The sequence below is a fragment of the Hypomesus transpacificus genome, chromosome 18 (genome assembly GCF_021917145.1).
Source record: "Hypomesus transpacificus isolate Combined female chromosome 18, fHypTra1, whole genome shotgun sequence".
Classification (NCBI taxonomy): domain Eukaryota; kingdom Metazoa; phylum Chordata; class Actinopteri; order Osmeriformes; family Osmeridae; genus Hypomesus; species Hypomesus transpacificus.
The window spans coordinates 13,895,682-13,918,192 of NC_061077.1; the positions used below are offsets into that span (position 1 = coordinate 13,895,682).

At 43.4% G+C, this 22,511-nt stretch overlaps 1 protein-coding gene across 1 annotated transcript in view; it reads right to left on the reverse strand.

The window, feature by feature from the left end:
• bsna (bassoon presynaptic cytomatrix protein a) overlaps nucleotides 1-10,236 on the reverse strand; it is a 75,549-nt gene extending 65,313 nt beyond the window's left edge. The window contains exons 1-4 of the mRNA XM_047039409.1: nucleotides 9,742-10,236; nucleotides 9,030-9,599; nucleotides 8,344-8,654; nucleotides 7,682-8,171 (exon numbers count right to left, since the gene is read on the reverse strand). Of these exons, the coding sequence (XP_046895365.1) occupies nucleotides 7,682-8,171; nucleotides 8,344-8,654; nucleotides 9,030-9,599; nucleotides 9,742-10,236 (1,866 nt within the window). The remainder of the gene's footprint in view (nucleotides 1-7,681; nucleotides 8,172-8,343; nucleotides 8,655-9,029; nucleotides 9,600-9,741) is intronic.
• Nucleotides 10,237-22,511: the final 12,275 nt, after the last annotated feature.

The window sequence follows — 22,511 nt, forward strand, 5'->3', positions numbered from 1 at the left end:
TGGTTGTGCCCTTGCCGAAGGCAAACACACCCATTTAGAGAGCATACAATTTCTGGGGAAATTGTGAGAGTGTGCTTGCGGCTGCCCCAGCTGCCCATAGTTTCCTGGTGTTTACATATTTCAAAAAGCATTTAAATGTATGACTGCAGTTCTGACCATTATGTTCCCTTGACAATAATTTGGTAAAAATTACATGTATCACTCAGATGGAGGAGAGGTGATACTGGTTGGTTGGAAGAGAAAGAAGCCAAATGTAGCTCATGAAGATGCAGCGCTAGGTAACTTATTAAATTGTAATCAGATGTAAACAACTTGTTGGTTGCCCAACAAGAGGAAGACACAGCATCTGCTTCTTTAAATCCTTAATCCTCTCGAGGCAACTGTTGCACCTGGTTATGGGGTTGTAGGCTATTGGACATCTAATATTGCATCTGTCTAATTATGTGTAGGACCGTGTTTCTCAAGTGGTAGGACGTATTGATTCATAAAAGCATCTAAATGTATCAACGTCAATTTATTAATGTTTTCTGTTATTTTAAAGCAAGCTCAGAGACGTATGAATTTATAGTTGCTCGCTATATGGAGTAGCCTACTGTACACCGTGAGCTGAGCTCGCAATGCCTAGCCTACGTGATGCCACTTTTTATGACACACTTCAAAGATGTAAAGATGGTACCATTTAACCCTGTAAGACCCCATGGTTGTAAAATTACAACGGCACTTTGAACGGTCTAATTGCCCTTTTTTTTACATTTTGGGTGGCTCTTAAAAGAGCCGTTGTTGTGTGTGCTGTGGCTAGCACAGGAGTCGTCGGAGACTGTCTTGGATGTTTCCCAAGAACACATTGTTTCCAACGTGATCAAGGTGGACACCGTCGGGTGCGTTGACTCGACGTCTGGCCCTGTCAATACCAGAAGCGCTGGTGCTCCTCTGATACCTCCAGACGCAGCATTCCAGGATATCCGAAAACACCAGCATAATGAAACAAAACGTTATGTTTCATTATGCCTATTGTATTGATAATTTTCAGAGTAACATCAAACCTTTCTTTTGTTTCTTTGACCTTACATTTTCTTTGAGGGCTTAGTGGTCTCGGTTTAACATCATTATTTATAGCGACATCATTATTTATAGCGAAGAAGCCTACCGGACACTGTTGGCTCGCAACATAGACAAAGAATGCTCCTGCAACAAAGTTGTTACTTAGTAACAAATAACTAGCTAGACCATATGCTAGACGCCGAGCAGAAGTTTGTAGCCATATGAAGGCCTATATATATAGGCTACTTAATTTGGCTGCAAGATTTGCTGATTTTGGTTGTCCAAGATATGATGGATTCTGATCTGTAGCAACAGTCTAGCCATGTAGCTAAGGCTTCTCCGGGAAGAGCAGGTTTCTTTTTTACGGCAAGTCTGGAAGAGAAATTTAGGCTAGTGCTACTTGCCCCACTGCACTGGACAAGTTATTAAAACTCAAACAAAATAAAATGCAATGTTAGGGCTACTTCACGATATGTGCCACTCATTAGGCTACGTCTATCGATTTTATTTGACCAAATTCTGCATCAGTAAAATACAAAAAAAGTGGCTTCGTCCCAAGATCTCTACAGACCAGCTAATTTACTGCTCAACACTTCAACGGGGGCTTATTACTCGAAATATGAATTAGGCTATTTACGGTGTCGTCTCAGTTACACTACGAGGGGTGGGAAATACTGTGATTTGCTTAAGTAGGCAAATGGCTACTAAAACATAACATTTCATAATAATTTCAGTAAATCAAGCAGCGCTGCAAGACCCAGTGAAATGTATATCCTACAGCTAGCGGTTTAGGCTGAAATGAAGTATTTTCATGAACAGACAAAGTTTTGACGTTGACGAAGTTTAGGCTGTGGCAATTAAGTTCAGGTTAGTAAATACTTTCACCTATTGAAATACCTTTGAGTAAGGGGAAAGCCGAACATGTTCTGTCGCCGTTTGACTTCCTAAACAGTTGTGGAGATGTTTTTGTGAGCTACTCATTAGTGTCTCGGGTAGGCTACAGCGTTGCAGTGAGCCACACTGATTTGAAACCGCAGGTAATGGTAATTTCACCAACAAATCGTTTATTAATGTCAAAATAAATCCTACAACGAAAATGTATTTGTGAGGAATGTTTATTTTAACGATTGAAAACAGATGCATCATGACCACTGTAGTATGTGTTGCCCAGGCAACAGAGGCTAATGTCATGATGCTAATACTTCAGTAGTTCAAGTTCAAGTCTTTATCTGTCAGGTACTCAGAACAACACAAGGTTAGACTGGGCACTGAAATTCTTAAGACAAGACAACGCAAGCACCTGGCATAACATAACATATAAGTACACGGAACACAATTTACATCAATCCTGAGCTTAAATAAGTGAAACTTCCTAAATATACAGATAGCAATAAATATCGACTATACTAACCCTAATACTAAAACTTCCTAAATTACAGATAACAATAGATAGTACACTATACTTACCCTAAATGCACAAAAAAACAGTTTCAACCCTATAACCTATTCTAACCTAAGTGGAGTACAGTACAATAGTGCACATTTGCAGATCAGTGACTATGTCAATGACCATACAGGAGCCTGTTGGCGAGGTACAGTGAGGTACAGTAGTGCAAAGTTACTGTTAGAGCAATTAGTAGCTGAAAGTGACAGTGTACAAGTGACTAGTGTGCAGAAAATCAATGTCAATATCAGTGTCCATTCAGAAGCCTGATGGCCCTTGGGTAGAAACTGTTGTCCAGTCTGCGTGTGCGCAACCGGATGCTGCGGTAACGCCTGCCAGAAGGCAATGGGGTAAAGAGACTGAAGGATGGGTGGGAACAGTCTCTTAAAATCCTGCCGGCTTTCCTTAGGCAACGTGTGTGGTAGGTGTTCTGTAGGGCTGGGAGCTTCCTGCCGATGATGAACTCAGCAGAACGGACCACACTTCGTAGGGCCTTGCGGTCCCTGTCTGTGCAGCTCCCATACCACACTGTAATACAACCAGTCAGAATGCTCTCGATTAGTGCATCTGTAAAAGTTAGTGAGGATGACTGAGTCCATGACAGCGGTCAAATGTGCATAGCAACAGTCAAATATGAGAAAATTGTTCACCCCAGAACGTTGGGAAGCCCCATTCAAGTGAATGGAGCATTCTACAGCATTAAAGAACAGCCGTGTAATAAGACATAATAAAGTTTAGCCATAGCTGTGGCATTAAAGACAGTACTGTAGCCATGGGCGTCAGCAGCATTTTGAGAGTGGGGGGGACACATTATGCGGGGGGTCAGGGGGTTTCTCCCCTAGAATTTTTTTTAAAGATGTAGATGCAATTTCCCGCATTCTGGTGCATTTACCACAACTATTTACCATAGTTGTTATGCATATACTGAGGGGCTGGACATTAAAATATTTTGAAAACTAAACACACAAACACACAATAAGCAATGGGACATCTTCAACTACCTGTCACCTTTCAGCACTCACCTCAGCAACCGAGCTGTCTCCACTGCCCCTGCATGCTGCCCCTGCCTCTGACTCACTCTCAATCTCTACCACCTATATCAGGAGACATGGAGATGCATTGAGCATTCTTTCATATTGATAATAATAAGCTTAATGTAGATTTTTCATATCAAGATTTCTGAGATGTGTCAATTGGTTAATTATGTAGGCTACAAAAAAATAGCATCTCCCTAAAGCTTGACTGGACAGTTCAGAAATGATCAAATTTGGGTTCAAACCTGTAGTCTTTTCTACAGATCACATCCTTAGGATGTAAGCTTTCAGAAAATACATGGTTTAGGTAGTTGAATCAGTTTCCCTAAATGGCACAGCCCAAAAAAGTATCAGCCATATAGCCTACTTCATTTACCAATACCAAATTTATTATGCATGGGCAGCATACTAATATGGAGAGATGGACGTGTCTCTTGTCTCATTAGATAACATCCTGAGGGTATAAGCTTTCAGAGGATATATGGTTTTATTGGTTGAATCAGTTTTGCCTTCATTTTTTCATTCGGTTTAAGTAGACATTAAGAATTTGTGGCGAAAGGTGAAGCTAACGGTGGCTAACTTGCTAGCCACAGTTACTGACGCCACTAACGTCACGAAAGTAAACTTTATTATATCTTATTACATGGCTGTTCTTAATAGTGTAGAATGCTCCATTCACTTGAATGGGGCATCCCAACGTTCTGCGGTGAACAATTTTCTCATATTTGACCGTTGCTATGCATATTTGACTGCTGTCAAGGGAAGTGGCCTTTTTGCCTCGGATTCACGTCTTTCGTAGCCAGAGGCGCCGTATAGGGGGGAAAAGTTGTGACGATTCTAAGGGCCCCTGACTGACAGGGGCCCCCAAAAATAGGCAAAACTAAAAGTAATGTAAAATTATATTATATTATATAAACCATCATCAAATATATAATACATTTAAAGCATAATAACACAATGAATGATCTCTTTGTTTTCACTTGTGTTTGGCAATAAACGTTAAATATCCCTATTGACCAAAAAGTAAACCATATTGACCGACCATTATCTGCATGAAATGGTTTGATCCTGCCTTACTGCACTTATCGGTGACGGTGTTTAGTTGCAGTTAGTAGATGCTCTAGTCGCTACAATGTCGGGCCGTAAACACAAATCAGGGTTTCGGAAAAGATCAGAGAAAAAAGGAAGAGAGGATAGACAAAAGAAAGGGTTTCAATCAGTAACCCAGTTTTACCAAGAAAGGTGGGTAGCCAATCTGTGAGTGGTGTTAACCTATTGGTTTAATGTCCATATAAGCTAGGCTATCAAGCTACCCAGCAAACAAGGGACGTCCTAGGGACGTCATTTTGTTAGCTGGGTACAGTGTCATCACCACCACCTTTGAAACAAGCTGAACCCCTTTGAAACAAGCTATTCTAACGTTGTCACCGGCAGTATTAGATAGAAAAGCGATTGAAACAGTACCATCTGGTAACTGAAAATATGCCCCCAATAAACGTAAATAAGTTTGACATTTATTTATTGGGAAATGGCTAATTTAAAAGTAGTTTGCTGTAAGCGAAGCCAAATACGACCATTTGATCTTAGACAAGAGCCCTGCACGGTGGAGAAGCTGACCTGGGTAAATTGTGCCAAGCTAGCCTAGTTGCTGTTGTTAGCCAAACTAAAAGGGATTGTTTGAATGCGCCGGAAATGAAAAACGTTTCTTTTGACGTCAAGTTTAGGCTGTGGCATTGAAGACAGCGACACACCACACAAGCTTGAGTTTAAATACATTATTTAATGTGAAATTACTTACTGTACATGCAAATCTTGAATTACTAAAATGTATGATGCTGCCAGTAGCCTACTGTGGCAAGTAGCCGTGTAATAAGCGGGGTAATGTATAGAACGACGGTCATTATTGGGAAAATAAGTCCCTTCAGGGCGAAACAAAACCCCTTCGCTTCGCGTCGGGTTGCTGTTCGCCCTGCAGACGCGCTGCAAACCAAAAAAACACATGCATAGACAAAACACAAGCAAATTAAGAAAACATCTTTATTAATTTGACAACACATATGCAGCATTCAGTAAACATGCTGCAAATACACATAACACAACCAAATACATAAACAAGCTGCAAATACGCGTTGCAAAAACAAATGCACGCTAACAAAAAACTCTGCAGCACATAAACGCGTTGCAAAAACTAAAGCACGCAAACCAAAAATGCTGCATCCAGATTTCACAACGGAAGTTTTCCAGGCCTCTAGGGGGAGAGCTAAGTGGAACATCTTGATTTTCGGCCCCATGGAGCGAGAGAGAAAGAGAGAGCATATGAAAAGTTTGGACCAACATCGAAGTAAGTCTTTTGAAAAACTGTCAATGTAAAAAGGAATACTAATTCCTTTTTATGTCGCCTCTTTACTTCGATTTTGGTCCTATTCAAAACAAACTTCTCATCTGCCCTCTCTGGTTCTAAAATCACGCTGTTCTACTTAGCGCTTCCACTGGCCTGGAGCACTTCCGTTGTGTTATCTGGATGCAGCGTTTTTCTGTTTGCATTTGTTTTCAGGGTTTGCGTGTTTTCCTTTTTGCAGCGCGTTTCTATATTTGTAGCGTGTTTATGTATTTGGTTGTGTTGTGTGTATTTGCAGCGCATGTGTGGTCAAATACATGTTTTCCTAATTTGCTTGTGTATGGTCAATTTGCTTGTACTTTGTCTATATGTAGCGTGTTTGCACATGTCGGCCACCATAATTATCCCTTACAAAAGAAACATTCTCATTTCCGGCGCTTTCAAACAATCAGTGAAGCAGATAGCAACATCAGCTAGCTTGCCTCTAGCAAACTGCTTTTGAATTAGCCATGTCCCCCTGAATTAATATCGAACTTATTTACGTTTTGGGTAATTTTCAGTTAGCAGACGGTACTATTTGAATCGCGATTCCATCTGAGATAGATACTGCTGGTAAAGTCGTTGTTAAAATAGGTTTCAAAGGGGGTTCTTTATTAATGGATGAATGCAATATGAGTAAGCTAAATGCCTGAAAATATCATGAGAAGGGAAAAACTTACAATGACGTTCATAGAGATTAGGTCCATTTTAACAGCGGTCTCCCAAATGTATTCGTTTTGATTCAACTATGAGGTTGCTGATCACCATTCCCTCTTGCAGGGGAAATGAGAAGGCAACTATTTCATTCTACTCTTGGTATTTTGAGTTGTACCCTCTCTAGTTACACATCTTCATCTCACATTGGAGTCTAAGGCAGCCCCTAGAACTGTATGGTAAAAAGTTGTGAAATTTGGCACGCTCATTAAGCAAAGTCCCCTCTTTATATTCACCAAGTTTCATATTTCCCATTGGAGCACTCTAGCGCCACCAACGGGTCAAAGTTGGACTTGTGTTTACACATGTAACTTTTGAACTGTATGACCGATTTTCAAAAATGAGGTACCGTAGGATTCCCTGGATTGAGACGAATTTTACACACCCTATGACGTCAATTTCCGGTTGTATACATTTTCCGCCATTTCGATTTTTGTCCAATCTTCCCCAGAATTGGCACACATCCTCGTCACAGCAACCCTCATAGAAGTTATCAAACGATTTTTGATTTTCAAAACGGTTTGTCCGGTACAGCCAATAAAAATCGTCAACAAAGCAACCAAACAGGAAGTTGGGTCATATCTCAGCAAATCTTTGAGAATTTAACACCAAACTTGGTACAATGACTCGGAACCCTCTTCTGAGGCTGCCCAATTAATTTGGTGTCATGTGATCACTGGGCGTGGCCGCAGGAAGCAAAAAGGTGTTTTGGCCAATAACTGTTGATTTGTTTGCCTATATTAAGTAATTCCTTGTCTCATGATATCTTGGGACGTCCTGTGTGTGACCCACCATTATTTTTGATAATAGCCAAATTGATGTGGCCGCCATTTTTTATTAATTGAAAAATGTTTTTTCTCTACTCCTCCTACACATATTGTCCAATCTTCACCAAATTTGGCAGAGATTATCTTCAGACCAAGCCTCACAAAGGACATCACATGATCTTTAGATTTTCAGAACCGTTTGCCCGGTACAGCCAATCAAAATTTGCACTTAAGCCAGCAAACAGGAAGTTGGGTCGTATCTCAGCAAATCTTTGATCCAAATCCCAGCACTTTCCTGCTGTACCCGGGCGAACGCATGGGCAGACTCAAGCCTGTCCTGGAGCCTCCTAGCGTATTCCGGGCCTGGGGAAACCACAGGGGCATCTGAAGGCCGCCCAAAGGCCAGCTCTGCTGGTGTGCGGAGCTCCCTCCCTAGCATGAGGAGTGCTGGGGAACACGTGGTCGACTCCTGGACTGCAGACCGGCACGCCATGAGCACCAGCGGCAGAGGCTCATCCCAGTCTTGCTGATGCTCTGATGTCAGTATGGCCAGCTGGCGACCCAGAGTGCAGTGAAGCCTCTCCACGAGCCCGTCACTTTGAGGCCGTAACGGGGTGGTGCGTGTCTTCTGTATGCCCAGGCGGCTGCACATGGCAGCGAACACCTGGGACTCAATTTCTCCCCTGGTCGCTGTGCAGTGTGTCAGGCATCCCAAACCGGCTGAGTATGCCTCCCAGCAGGGCATCTGCCACAGTCTCTGCTTCCAGGTTTGGGAGGGCATACGCCTCTGGCCACTTTGTGAAATAGTCAATAACAGAAAGGATGTAGACATTACCCTTGTTTGTGCGGGGAAGCGGGCCCATCACATCTACAGCCACTCTCTCCATGGGGGCCCCCACTAGATGCTGCTGCAGCGGGGCATGTGACCGACCTGTTGGGCCTTTCCGTGCAGTGCATAAGTCGCACCGTCTGCAGAAGTCTTCTACGTCCCGGCGAAAGTGGCCCGAATAGAAGCCTTGACGGAGGCGGCGGAGCGTTTTGGTCACACCAAAGTGGCCTGACCCTGAGGCTCCGTGCATGCCCTGCAGTACAGCTGTCCTCAGGCCCTTGGGGACCACCAGCTGCCAACGCTCCTCCCCTGTAGCAGGCTCTTTCCATGCCCTCTGCAGCACCCCGTCGATCAGGCGCAGCAAGTCAAACTTTGACCACAGTCCCTTGGTGGCCTGTGAGAGTCTTGCCGCCTCCTCCCATGGCGGCCTCTGCTGTGACTCCACCCACTGATGCACAGGGAGTAGGTCGGGGTCGAGTTCCTGCTGTTGCCTGCATTCCCCCAAGCTCACCATCTACAGCTCTCGGCAGTCAACCACTTCAGCCTGCCACACTGCCTTCTGTTGCTGCTCCTCCTCACACAGCTCATGCTCCCGACACTCTCCCTCCATTCACAGTGGTGGCACCCGTCTGCAGCACACGGGCGACGGGAAAGGGCATCTGCATTGCTGTGTTGAGCTCCTGCCCGGTGCACCACTGTAAAGTTATAGGCCTGGAGCTCCTCCAACCACCTGGTGACCTGCCCCTCCGTCTGCCACTGCCTGCACTTTGTCTTGCACAGTGCTAATTCCCTCCCGCCCCACTCTGTGTCCCAGAAAAGTCACCTGCCGCTGCATAAAACTGCACTTATCCGGGTGGAGTTTCAGCCCTGGTTCCCGGATCCTCTCCAGCACGCGCCGTAATGACAACAGGGCGGCATCGAGAGAGGGTCCATGTGCCAAGATGTCGTCCAGATAAACCAGGCACTCCTGGCGTGGAATGCCAGTCAACACCTGATCCATCAGTCTGGCAAAGGAAGCAGGGGCGTTGCACAATCCAAAACTGAGGACCTTAAACTGCCAGAGCCCACGTCCAATGCAAAAGGCAATCTTTGGTCGGGCAGATGGGGCGAGAGGCATCTGGTAATAGCCAGAGCGAAGGTCCAGGGAGGAAAACCAGGCAGAGCCTGAGACTAAGTCCAGAGACTCATCCACGCGGGGTAGTGGATATGAGTCTTTCTTAGTTACCCCATTCAGTGGCCTGTAGTCAGAGCAGAGGCGCCACTCACCGTTCTTCATGACCACTGCAGCTTCCCAGGGGCTATCTGATGGCTCGATGATGCCTGCCTGCAGTATGTTCCCGACAGCTTTGTCACACGCCTCTTCTCGTGCCAGTGGAAGCCGGCGGGGACGGCACTTTATCGGACGGGCGCCCCGGTGTCAATCTCATGCTCCACCAGCTGTGTTTGCCCAACGTCATCCTCCCTCAGTGCAAAGCTGTCTTTAAACTCCACTAACAGCCGCCACAACAGCTCCTGCTGTTGTGAGTCCAGGTCACCACAGTTCTACATCCAGATTTTCGTGATGGCAGAACGCGTTGTCTCCTCCTCCGTCTGGGGCAGCAGGGCCGGAGACGAGCACCCATGCTGTTGAGGGCTGGCACTGCCAGCAAGTGTGGAGGGGAGTTGGCTGCTATCACCTCTGTCTCCAGCTGAGAGGGAGGCGACTGAACAGCAATGCTGTGGGCGTGGAGGGGTGGACTGTTAGGGGAACACGCACCCTGATGTCGTGAGGGGTTTTGGGGAAACGTCGGTGTGGCCTGCGGCTCTGCAGTGCCAACTTTTCGTGCCGGCAAAGTGATGGGTGCAGCAACTGGTGATGTCACGGCCGACAACGCGATGACAGGCCAGTCCTGAAACCTGAGCGTGCCTCTGCCCAGGTCCAGCTGACAGCCCGTGGCCTTCAAGAAATCCAGTCCTAGTATGCACGGGTCCTGCACGCTTGCCACCCACACTGGGTGGCGGACAGCTTTTCCCCCCACAGTCAGTGTCATTTCTCCCCTGCCTTTCATGGGTGCCAACCCATGACTGTGCGCAGCTGCACAGTGGTAGGCTCTACCTGAGTCCAGCCTGGCACCACATCAGGTCTTACCAGCGTCACTGTGGACCCCGTGTCCACCAGAGCAGAGCAGGGAACCCCTTCTACAGTCACTGGGACGTGACAAAAGTCCCCAACACAAGTCTGCCCTACCACTACCACAGGCTCCGTGGGGATGTTGTCGTCTGCTTCTGGGGGGAGTGGGCCCTGACTCCCCCGTCCGTGCTTTCAGGCCCTTCCTGCAGATGACGAAGAGGATGGGGCTGGGATCCGCATAGCCTCCCCTATGCGGAGCCCGCGTCGTTTCCCGGACCCTTGGGTGCTTTTAGGCACTGCCTGAGGAGATGACCAGGCTGGCCACACCCCCAACACACCCTGGGTGATGTGTGTGGGGTACGGGTTGACTGGATAGACATAGCCCGTATTAGTTCCGTCAGCTCAGATGCCCATGCTGGTTTTTCCAGGCCAGCGTTGGTGCCCACTGCCACTCTTGTTAAGGGCATGCTCTCACTGTAGCTACCTCCAGCTGGCGCACCCCACACAATCTCCCACTCCACTGCCAACTCCAATGCAGCCTACAGAGATCGAGGGTGCTCCAGCTGCACGTGCACATGCAGCTCAGTGGGAGACAAAGCTCTGACGAACTGGTCTCTTGCCAGCTCGCTCTGCACATCAGGTGGCATGTGTGTGTATGCCCACCGAGTGAGGCTCTCAATGTCATTTGCTAATGCCTGCAGGGGCTCCCCTGGAAGACTGCACCTGTTGCTGAGTTCATTTTTCAGCAGGCCAGGCTGCACACATTGTCCAAAGCGCCTCTTTAATGCAGCCACCAAAGCCCCATAATCATGCCTGTCCTCTGGGCTAGCCAACAGAAGGCATTTTACAGTAATGCATCGTCTGTGAGGCACATTGGAAGCTGCAGGGCTTTCTCTCTTTCCGTCCACTCCCCCGCGTAAGCCAGCAACTCAAACTGTGCATGGAAGGCCTCCCAATCTGACTTACCCCCGTACTTGGGTGTTTTCACTGAGGACCATGCACTATGGGCGCCGCCATGATTGACGTTGTTACAGTCACAGTCCGCCCCTCCCCTTCTCTGCGGATGCTCTGCGCGGGACTTTGATCTTGCACCTGCAGCCATGCCAGCCTCCGAAGCCATCCTCGCAGCCGAATCCCGTATCTGAGATCTTGCCTGTTCCATCCTTTGAAACTCCTCAGACCATCGGGCTGGACCACTGTCTCCCTCCTCCTTAACTTTCACGCCAGAAAAGTCCTCCTTACGCGAAGCCATGTCCCCCACAATAAACGTAGCCGCTAGCTAAACTGATAATTATCCACCAAAAAACAAATAAACGATAACGAACTTGTCTCCCGAGCTCATTCACTTTATTTAAAGTTTACTTCTGACACCAATTGTAGCGATCTCAGTCACTACGAAGAGAGGTTTTTCTTGAATAATCACTTTATTACTTCTCAACAATGCACGTAAATCACTACTACTAAACCATGAGCACGAAGAGGCTCATCAACCAGAAACACATTCACTTATCAGGTGTCCCCCCCCCCCCCGGCTCCTCTGCCAGCCCCCCCCCCCCCCCCCCCCCCCCCCCCCCCCCCCCGTAGTGCCTAGCAACCCCCACATGAGCTTCCACTGCTGACAGAGAGCAAGGACACCAGCACACAGGCACACATACATCACAATGAACATGAACTTGAACAAATCAACACATACATTACATACATACAAGACATTACAATAGTATATAAATAAGTACACTGCTAGTATACCTTAAGTACTGTGATAATAGTATACTTTTTATACTTAAGTATACTTACAAATAAAACTTGAAGTATACTTATTTTTCGTAAGGGAATAGAGACGTAATATGAGTTGACTCATATTACGAAGTTGAAGTTAATTTAAATTTGGCCTCAGACCAATGCATTCTATTTGAAGTTCCACGGGTTTTCGTCTGAATTCTGCGCTCGCAAATTACGTTTGGGCCTGGCAGTAAGTTAGGGATTCAGTGCCAATGACGATCCTCATTGGCAATGATCAATTGAATGGATCAAGCTTGGTGAGTGACTCTACATAGCAGATGTCAGTCTGGCTATGAGGTAGGAAATGATGCAAACTTGAGTGTTCCATCTGAAACGAAGACGCCTGTCACTTAAAATGCAGATCACACTGGACCAGGAAGGATCAGCATTTCCTGGAGTCCACAGAAAACAGTTTGGGTCTGTAGAGATGAGGAGCTGGTGGTGTGATCAGTGGGGAAAATCTGCTATCTGCATTTATGTCTCTGTGAGTCTACTTATTAAATTAGTTGATATTGCAAGGCTAACTGAACATGGTGTCAGAGGTTAAGACAGTACGCTGCACAGTGTAGGGTCAACTACAAAGTGCACAAATTTAGAGAGCATTTTTGCGTCAAGTGAAATTCGTCACCCGATACAGTATGAATCAGTTGATTTATTCGCAGAAGAAAAAAAAAACACCCATTTGAATCAATTAATAGGGCACCTCCTGTCCTCCCAGTAGTTCAGAAGGTTGGAATTACTCGATTTGTCTAATGATATGCTAACCCATGTGTGTTAATAATGAGCCACCCTGGATCTTAAACAACCAGAAGGGCAGTAGATTACAATCGCCCCTTTCATATAGTGATCCATCACACTCATAAATAGAAACCCCCCAACACTCCCAAAAAAATCACAGATTTGAATTAAATAGTAGCGTATCTCCTGTTTGAATAGTCCTAAATGTATTGTGATTTCTATTCATTTGAATTATAGGTCATTTATAAAAAATCAACCCATTTCTATTGTGATATATTAACCCATTCCTGTTTATAAATTCCATGATGCATTCAGATCTGTCTCTTTTCAACAGACAACTCGAGGTAGGCCCCATTTAATTTCCTGGTGAACCTCTAGGACCAATACATTATGAGGTGAACTTGAGCTATGAGTTATGTCTAAAATAAGATACCAGATTAGTAAAATATAGCCTAATGCAATTTGCGCTGCGCTCACCGCTGGGTTTAGTGCAAAATGCCTAACCCTGCGTGTCCACTACAGCTGAGCGGGCAGCGCGTCCGCGTTGGCTTCCAATTCATTTTTAATAAAACCGTCGGCTTCCAATTCGACGAATTTTCGAATTTTCGACGTTCGCGTAGGGCATTGAACGCCCGGTTTCTTTGAAAATGAATTGGAAGTCAACGCTGACGCGCCGCCCGCTCCACATTAGTGGACCCGCACTGTAAGCGGCGTTCATGAAAGTCAAGAAGGAGAGCGGTAAAAGTCAGGAAGGAGGGCACGAAAATCAGCGAAAAAGCGCAAGTCATTGGAAATAATGTTTTTCAGAGCACAATGGTGACGTCATTGCGTGCTGCCTTAAATGCATTTAGTAGCTGCGTTGAGATTTTTTCTTATTCAGCAGATTCCGTAATAGTAGAATCCGTGTACCCTTCGTTCATTCATTTTTCCGTTTCAAAACCAAATCGGACAAACAGAAAAACAACTTATGTTTTTGTTTTTTTCTGCTTTAAAACCAGAACGGAAAAACTGGAAAAAATAACAATAGAAATTACTAGTTCTGTTTGGGTTTTTCTGTTTCAAAACCAAAAGGGGAAAGGGGAAAACAGAAAATCAAGGCATATAAATAATCCGTGTACCCTTCGTTCTTTCATTTTTCCGTTTCAAAACCAAATCGGAAAAACAAACTTGTTTTGGGGTTTTTGTTTTAAAACCAGAACGGAAAAATGGTGAAAAAGACCAACAGAAAGGTCCGTGTATTTTGCGGCAAATGGACTTTCGTTTTAAAATTAGAAAACCAAAATCGGGAAATGAGCTGTTCCCCGATTACCATTTAGAAATAGGAAAACAAAAAACGGAAAGCGACCCATTTTCCGTTTCTTGTTTTGATAATAGAAAACGGAAAACGAAAAACGACCCGTTTTCTGATTTGCTCTGATGTGCTCAAACATGGAAATCGGTCATTAATATTGTGTGTGGAAATCTTCTTTCTCAATTTTGCGTCGTAATTAGAAGGTTACGCCTCTTTCAGGAGTTGGCGGTGTATTTGATTGTAGGCTATTTGGAGCCATAATTTTGAGTATTTTATAAAAATTTGGAGATGGACGTAAACAAAATGTCTTTGCACGAGCATGCAGGCTTTTTTCAGAAAACAGACAACATGGAATGTCTTGTGGTGATATCGCCGCTGCGTTATGTGCCCAGTTTGGAACTACACAGGGTTTTTCAGAGAGGAATGTTCGGAGGTGGTGTGCTGATCAGGGGCTTGTCAGGGACTTCTGCCCTGATAGCCAACTTGAAGTTGAAGTTGCTGAAGGTATTCACAAGGTAGGTTTTAGGTTTTCAGCCACATTTTTTGGCCTTTATTTGAGCGCAAAATAATGTATTTACTTTATGTAAAATAAACAGCCTAACCGTTTTTCAATTGGTAAAACCTTGTCTAGTTAAGGTGATTTCTTTGTCTCTTAATTTTTCAACCCCACCCTACGTTTCTTAGCCTGGTTTTCCATCGTTATTCTTCTCCCGGTGCTCCCGATGGCCAGTCCGCTACTGCGGAGCTGTGCTACGATGGTGGAGTCACACCATCATTTTTAATTCTCGTGCTGTCAGGGGGTGCTGCAGCACCCCTAGTTCCCGTGGCCAGACAGACCTGTCCCCACTGCTAAAAAAAATCCTAGAGGAAACACTGAACTATATATACAGTTCAGTGTTTTTCTATTCTATTTCTATTTATTTATACCAAACATAATTCCCCCCCCCCCCCCCAGACTGGATCGTCTTTTGGTCGAAAAATGATGACTGGATATCTATCTGCAAAAGGGGTTAAAGCTTCTGAGGGCAGAGTGGGCAATGTGTTGAGAAGTCTTCATCGACCCTACCACGTTGCAAGACACCAGGTAAGGTCAACTAGCATTGTTTTTTCTGAATTTAAATAGAACATGTGTTGAGATTCTAATCATACGAATGAAAGATTATTGAGTTGTTATAATAATGTAATCCCTTATATTTTAGGGTGCCCGGAATCTGAACCCCATACCCTACAATGCAGAATACATGGGTCACAAACTGCATGTAGATCTAAATGAGAAACTGGTTATGTTTGGAGTGACCCATGTGATGTCTATTGATGGTTTCAGCAAGAAGGTTGTTGGTCACTCCACCATGCCAATAAAGAACAACATTGTCATTTATGAGGAAGTATACCGGTAAAATCACTTTGCTAGTGCTAGTAGTACTAGTGGTTCCCAGACCTTTAAGGTGGAACCCAAAGTTGGCTCCTTAGGACCCAAACTTGAAAAAGTACAGTACATCAATAAAAAGGTTAAAGGTTAAACCTAGATTTGTAATATGAAAATAATTAATTTGGCAAAAACCACTTTCTTCTCTATTCCACAGTTTCTTCGTTTATTTTCCAGTTTTACTATTATTGATATCATTCCAATTTTGACAAAATCCATGTTTTTTTATAGTCACTTTAGCTGACTAAGGTTAAGACTAATACTGTTTATGTATATTTTATGTTTGTCTGTGATTTATTCTCAGACCTGCTGTGCTTTCCTATGGACTATGGGACCAGGTCAGAGTTGACTGTGGGAAAGAGTTTTATCTAGCTTTATTCATCCAGGAAAAGCTGGCAGAACATAGACACAATCCTCAAAGGCAGCCCTATATTCAGACAACTTCTACAAGGGTGAAATAAATGTGTTGTTAAAATGAATACTGGTTTTGCAATTAAGGTGTATTTCTAATGAGGGCAGGCAGACTGACACTATCCTTGAAACCTGCACAGAACCATGTTATAGAGAGAATGTGGTTGGAGGTGAATGCCCGAGTCAACTACCCTTTGAAGACAGCTTTGGTACAGCTGGTGGACCAGGAGGAACTGGACATGGAGGACAACACATCCAGGTATTGTTTGTCAAACCTGACATGCCAGATGGCTAGGATTGGCATCACAAATGTCGTAGAGGCATGGAATGCACACAGGATCCCAGGTATGATTAATTTCATTTTATTGGCTGCATTACAAGCATGACTTCTATTATAGATTTCAATCTGAATTGGATTCACAAATTTGTAGCTCAAATTACACTGCAAATCCAGTACTGACTGAAATCCACAGTAGAGGGGCAGATTCAATTTGTAAAACATATTAGTTAGACCCAAGATTTTTTGACGTTGACAACATTCTTACAATTTTTGCTGAGTACTACAGGATTGGAGTTGAATCCTCAGTGCAGACATTCATCTTTAATTTGATGGTATTTACATTTATATCAGGTGAATGTTTTAGGAATGACCACCATCTGAATGAATTTCAGATGTTAATTCATACAACATTCACGCAGCCACCCCGGAGCACTAAACTCATGGGACAAAATCATTAATCATAAATAAAATTGCCATTTGTAAATCTTGGCTGTAAATCTGTTCCAGACAGTGACTGACCACAGGATGCAAGTACCCTCAAATTAAAGCTGAAAGTCTGCACTTTAAGTTCATACTCATTATTGTCAACTCAATATGCTGTGATAGACAACTAAATTAACAAGTCAAAACATTATTGGCAAAATTATTGTTATCAACCAACTGTAACCCCTTAAATCTCACTACTCACTTTACCGTCATACAGGAAGGGGAATACCAAATGAACTGGCTAAAAAAGGTTGTCCTGCCAAACTTCCCGAGGACCTTCTGCCTGTTGGTGCTGTTGCAGCTGACCTGTATCAGCAGGAAATGGGATCAGCCTTGAAAAGGGAATCTATTTTTGGATGTGATCCTTTTCCCCTCTGAAGAAGCCCAACAATGGACTGAAACTGAGTTTGGTTCTCTCTTTGACTTGTTATCACTATACCCAAATGTGTTAACCATAACTATGGCCCTTTTAAAAATGCAGTTAGGTCTCTTATTGATATCACCAGAAGATATGTGTGACCTGTTGCAGTGACCTGCAATGGTCAATAAAGAGGCAGTATACTTCCAAAAGTAACATTTATTACAGAGGAAACTGTAAAAGCTGTTTCAATTCACAACAATTTGGATAAATTGTACTTACAATATTGCAACTCTGATTGCAATAAACATATAGTACTAACAATCTTCAAGTATTTCAAGTCGTCTTTTTTTTTTATGGTTATGTAAACAAGTTGAACTTTTGCCTAAAAACTAAGCTAATCAGATTTACTGTAAAGAATCTAACATCAGTTAATCTGTTTAACTACTTTCTTGATTAACTGTTTTTCTTGGGAGGTAAATTGCAGTTACCAGCTATTGCTCCATTCCATAACCTTCCACAAACCTCAAACAGGGTTTTAAACATTCTAACATTTACATTTATTCATTTAACAGACGCTTTTATCCAAAGCGACTTCCAAGAGAGAGCTTACAAAAGAGCATAGGTCACTGATCATAACAACGTGATAGTCCCAAACATTGTAAGTAGCCAAAACATGAAGCATACATTGTGAAAATCCACCATTGGGGGGCCAGGCAGGAGAAGAGCTTGTGTTGGGACCGGGCAGTCTTGAGCGGTGGGACCACCAGGCGGTTGTCTGAAGAAGACCGTAGGTGACGGGTGGGGGTGTAAGGCTGCAGGAGAGACTTGATGTAGACGGGTGCAGTCCCGTTCACTGCTCGTAAGTACAGGGACATTCCCCTCGAGGCAAGTAGGGTGTAGTGCCTTGCCCAAGGACACAACATCATTTGGCACGACGGGGAATCGATCCAGCAACCTTCTGATTACTAGCCCGACTCCCTCACCGCTCAGCCATCTAACATCCAAGCAAACAAGCTGATGTGATTAAAAAAATGTTTTAAAGCTTAGACTTAGTGTAAACCAGAGGTGGTTAGACATTTTCCTGGAAAGCTGCAGAGGTTGCAGGTTGTCATTCCAACCTAACACTACAACAGCTGATTTCACTGACAATTTTCTGTTTGAGAAAACTGTTCAATGAAATCAACAGCTGTGGTGTTAGCTTGAAATGCAAACTTTGCAGCCTCTGTAGCTTTCTGGTAACATGTTTGCCCATCCTTACTGAAACAATTATACAGTTACTCTGTTTGTCTCTCCTTGAAAAAAGACAAGGCAGCAGAGAGACCCTTAACCTGGTGTATCTTGCAGTCAAAGTCTTCTGCTCTGCATTTCAGACAGTGATCTGCAGTTAACAGCCACTGCTCCACACATCTTCGGCATCCAACCAGAGATTCGCAACATGTGGAAAACATCGGCTCTGCCATTACAGCTGCAAGGGTTAAAAAAAATTGATGCAGAAAATAACATTTAATAGCTACTTTCAATATAGAATAAGGAAATTAACTGTAGGCTATCAGAATCAGAATTGTGTTTAATCGCCAAGTGAGTGTTGCAGATGGCTATGTTTGTACTGTAGATTTACCTACTGTTACATATCTTACACGTACCTTTACAAACAAGACAGGTGAAGGCTTCCTTTATAGGGTGCAGACTGGCATCTGTGCTTTTGGTCTTTGCAAGCTCAGACAGCTGGTTTATTTTTAAAGTGATGTCTGGGAGGCTCACGGCCACTTGCTTTAGTTGGTCAATTTTTCTAATGCCCTCTTGTAGACTCGAACTGTCGTCGTCCCTTCGACTTAAATGTATGAACAGAAAAGAAAGCTTTCAAGATTTTTTTCAAATGGTGCATATGAACAAATATCTTTCTGAATATGTTTATTTTACTCTGTAAAAGTGTCAACCTATGACACATTATTAGTTTTTCTATGTTTACAATTTTGTTGGGTAAGTTGTCATATAATTAAATCATTATGACTTCATTCATGATCATCACTCAAAAAAACAGACCAAATTGAGTTCAAATAATAATTATGCATATGAACTAATATATCAAAAAGGGTCACGGGCACACAATGTAACTCAACCTCAATAAAGACACTTTTTTTCTTCATATATGAGTTTGCCTACACATCAAATGTTGTATTACCTTGCTTTAGCTCTTCTTCCATTTCGGAACTCCTCAAAGTCATATTCAGGGATGGCGTAGATTTTTCTGGAGTTTTGTTTCCAGAAATGGGAACCTTAGGAGTCAGACAACATTAACTTTCCTTCTGTTTTTGAAATCAACATTACTGTAAAAAAAAACAAAACAAATTAGAAGCAAGTGATCATACAACTTACTTCTTGTTTGTTCCCTCTGAGTCCACTATTTCATTTCCTTGGCTGTCGGTCAGGGTAAGTGGCTCATCACAGCTCAAGGCATCCTTCACCTTTGCTGTTATTTGTTCAACAGTTGCATCCGCTTCCAAAAAGCGAATGACCACTGTCCTCGAAGTACTGAGCTTGTCATTAACAATTTCGCCAATATGGATTGACCTGGGGATAAACCAGACTGCCTAAAAATCACACCTATGTGCCTAAAATGATATTCATATATTATAGGATGATATTTTAGCAGCAGAAATCAGTTGCATATTTAATAAGTAACCTTTGGAACGATCTTGCTTGGAACAGGCCGCTAGCTTGTGGAGTTCCAGCTCGTGGTGGTGTTTCAGTAGAAGCAGAAGCAGAAGGTGTGAGTCGGCGCGCGAAGGCAAAAGGAACACCAGCAGTGGGTGGGAGCTGATCTGGATCTCCTTGGACCTCATAATGACCGCGATGAATAAGTTTTAGTGTGGAAAAACGTCCTGTTGTCTCAGGAAATATTGCAGTGTTTGCATCATCTGTGATGTACAGACTACTGCAATTGACCTGTTTAAGTGGATTGAATGAAAAATACCATGAAAGATTAAAAAAAAACATTGTAATTAAATAGTAAAAAGATTAATGCTAATCCCCCTGCCCTGATGTTCCCGCGGCTATGCTAACATTAGAATGACATGCCACCAAGCTAACTAAGGCGCTGTAAAGTGTTTGAGCTTTTTTTTTGCAATGCATAAAAGTGTCAATTATAAGTTGAACAATTACAGCACCTGAAAAATCCTGCAAATCTTGTCTGTCAACATATCATCTTCTTTCAGTGTCACCCGTTTGGGTCCTCGAAAAAGCACAAAACTTTCCATTGCCGTTTCCATTATTGTTCCACACTGACTGACTAACTGACTAAACAGCCGCGCGCCCTCTGCTGACATGCTGGTGGGAGCAACTTCCGGGTCACAACACAAAAATCTACGCAAAATCGAGAAAGAAGATTTCCACACACAATTTTTACTTTCCGATTTCCATGTTTAAGCACATCAAAGAAAATCAGATAACGGGTCGTTTTTTCTTTTTCCGTTTTCTATTATCAAAACAAAAAACGGAAAATGGGTCGCTCTCCGTTTTTTGTTTTCCTATTTCTAAATGGTAATCGGGGAACAGCTCGTTTCCCGATTATGGTTTTCTAATTTTAAAACGAAAATCCATTGGCCGCAAAGTACACGGACCCAGAAATCACTAGTTCTGTAGCGGTTTTTGTGTTTCAAAACCAAAACTGAAAAACGGGAAAATGAAGTGTTCCCGTTTCACGTCACTTACACACAGTACCCCTCTCCGCAATTAGTAGGCACCCCTTTAGGCATTGGCCAGCTACCAGGCCAGACATGCTTATTATCAAAGCTCCATTTAAAACATGCTTTTTAGCACTCCCTATCAAGCACTGAATTAGTGAATTTGAAATTGTGGTTTGCAAATTAAATGTATCTTCAGTATGTCTGGTCCATGCATTGTATATCATTGAGTCTAATGCATTTAATGGATTTGTGTATGCCTGTTGCACCAACTGGACATGTAATATTAACATTTACATTCGTTCCAGATGTGCAGTAGTCAACAATGGGATGTGGGACCAGGTGAGGGTCAACCATTGGAAGGAGTTTTACCTGTGCCTGTACACAGCCGCGGATTAATGCACAGGCTTGCCTAGGCTGCAGCCTAGGGGCTCCATGTGTGCAGGGGGCCTCGGATTGGCCGAATAGTTTTTTATTATTTTAAATGTACTTCAGCAGGAACAAAATAAAAACCTTAATTGGCCCATAAGAAACTTGTTCTTTTTTATTAAGAAAGTGATTGGGTAGATGTGACTTGGGTCACATCTGTCCAATCCGCTGCTGCTGGTCAAATCATGTCAATCATATTCATTACTCACTGCTATTGCTAGATGGCATAGTGGCAGAATGACCGAAAGAAAGTATTAAAGTGAAAACTTAATTTTCCAATTTTTTCAGTTTTGGTTTTGAAACACCAAAACCCCTACAGACATGGGATGTAACTGGGATGTGACGCAATGTAACTTGGGGGACACACGTCCCCCTCACTTGCAAAAAAAAGTAGTTTGGACCCCCCCACATTTGCGATCAAAACATTACTGGTCTACTAGTCCAGCGATCTTTCCATTGCATTTCCATTACATTTACATGTATTCATTTAGCAGACACTTTTATCCAAAACGACTTCCAAGAGAGAGCTTTAAAAAGTGCATAGGTCACTGATAATTACAAAAAGATAGCCCCAAAGTATTGCGGGTAGCCAAAACAAGAAGCACACATTGTGAACAACCAAAAAATAAGTGCTAAAGGGAAGAGCCATAAGAGCACGTAGTTAAGCAAGTTACAATTAAACAACATGAATCTCTAAGTGCAAGTGTAACTGAAGAAAAGCAAGCAACAGTAAAAATAAAAATACGATTAACTAAAATAGAATATTTTGCAGCGAATACAACCGTTTTAATAAGTTACCACTAACCAACAAGAGCAACAAGTCTCTAAGCAAGAGTAATTGTGATCCTTGAGGAAACTAGCATTGGGGTCAGCAAACCATTCCTAAGTACCGTTGTACTCCCGGAACAAGTGTGTCTTGAGCCTTCTCTTGAAGGTGGAGAGACAGTCTGTGTCTCTGATGGAGGTGGGGAGTTGATTCCACCACTGCTTCACAATCAAATCCGTTCCACTTTATCATTAGGGAGAATACCCATAGCAATAGAATTCCACTCCTCGTTTTCTAGACAAACAGCATTACGCACGCAGATTCAACTCCCATACTCTTTGATCGACGCATCGCGCTTGTAGCTAGCACTTCAGACATGACTGTTCCACAGACGAGATGGACATAAGGAGGGTTTTTTCGAGGAAGAGGAAAGTAAGTCAAAGTTGCCCAGTTTTCCCTTCAGTGGCCAAAGCACCCTTATCTTATGAGACATTCTCTGACTATAATAGCATTAGTTAAGTCACAAAGATCCTTCTGCAAAC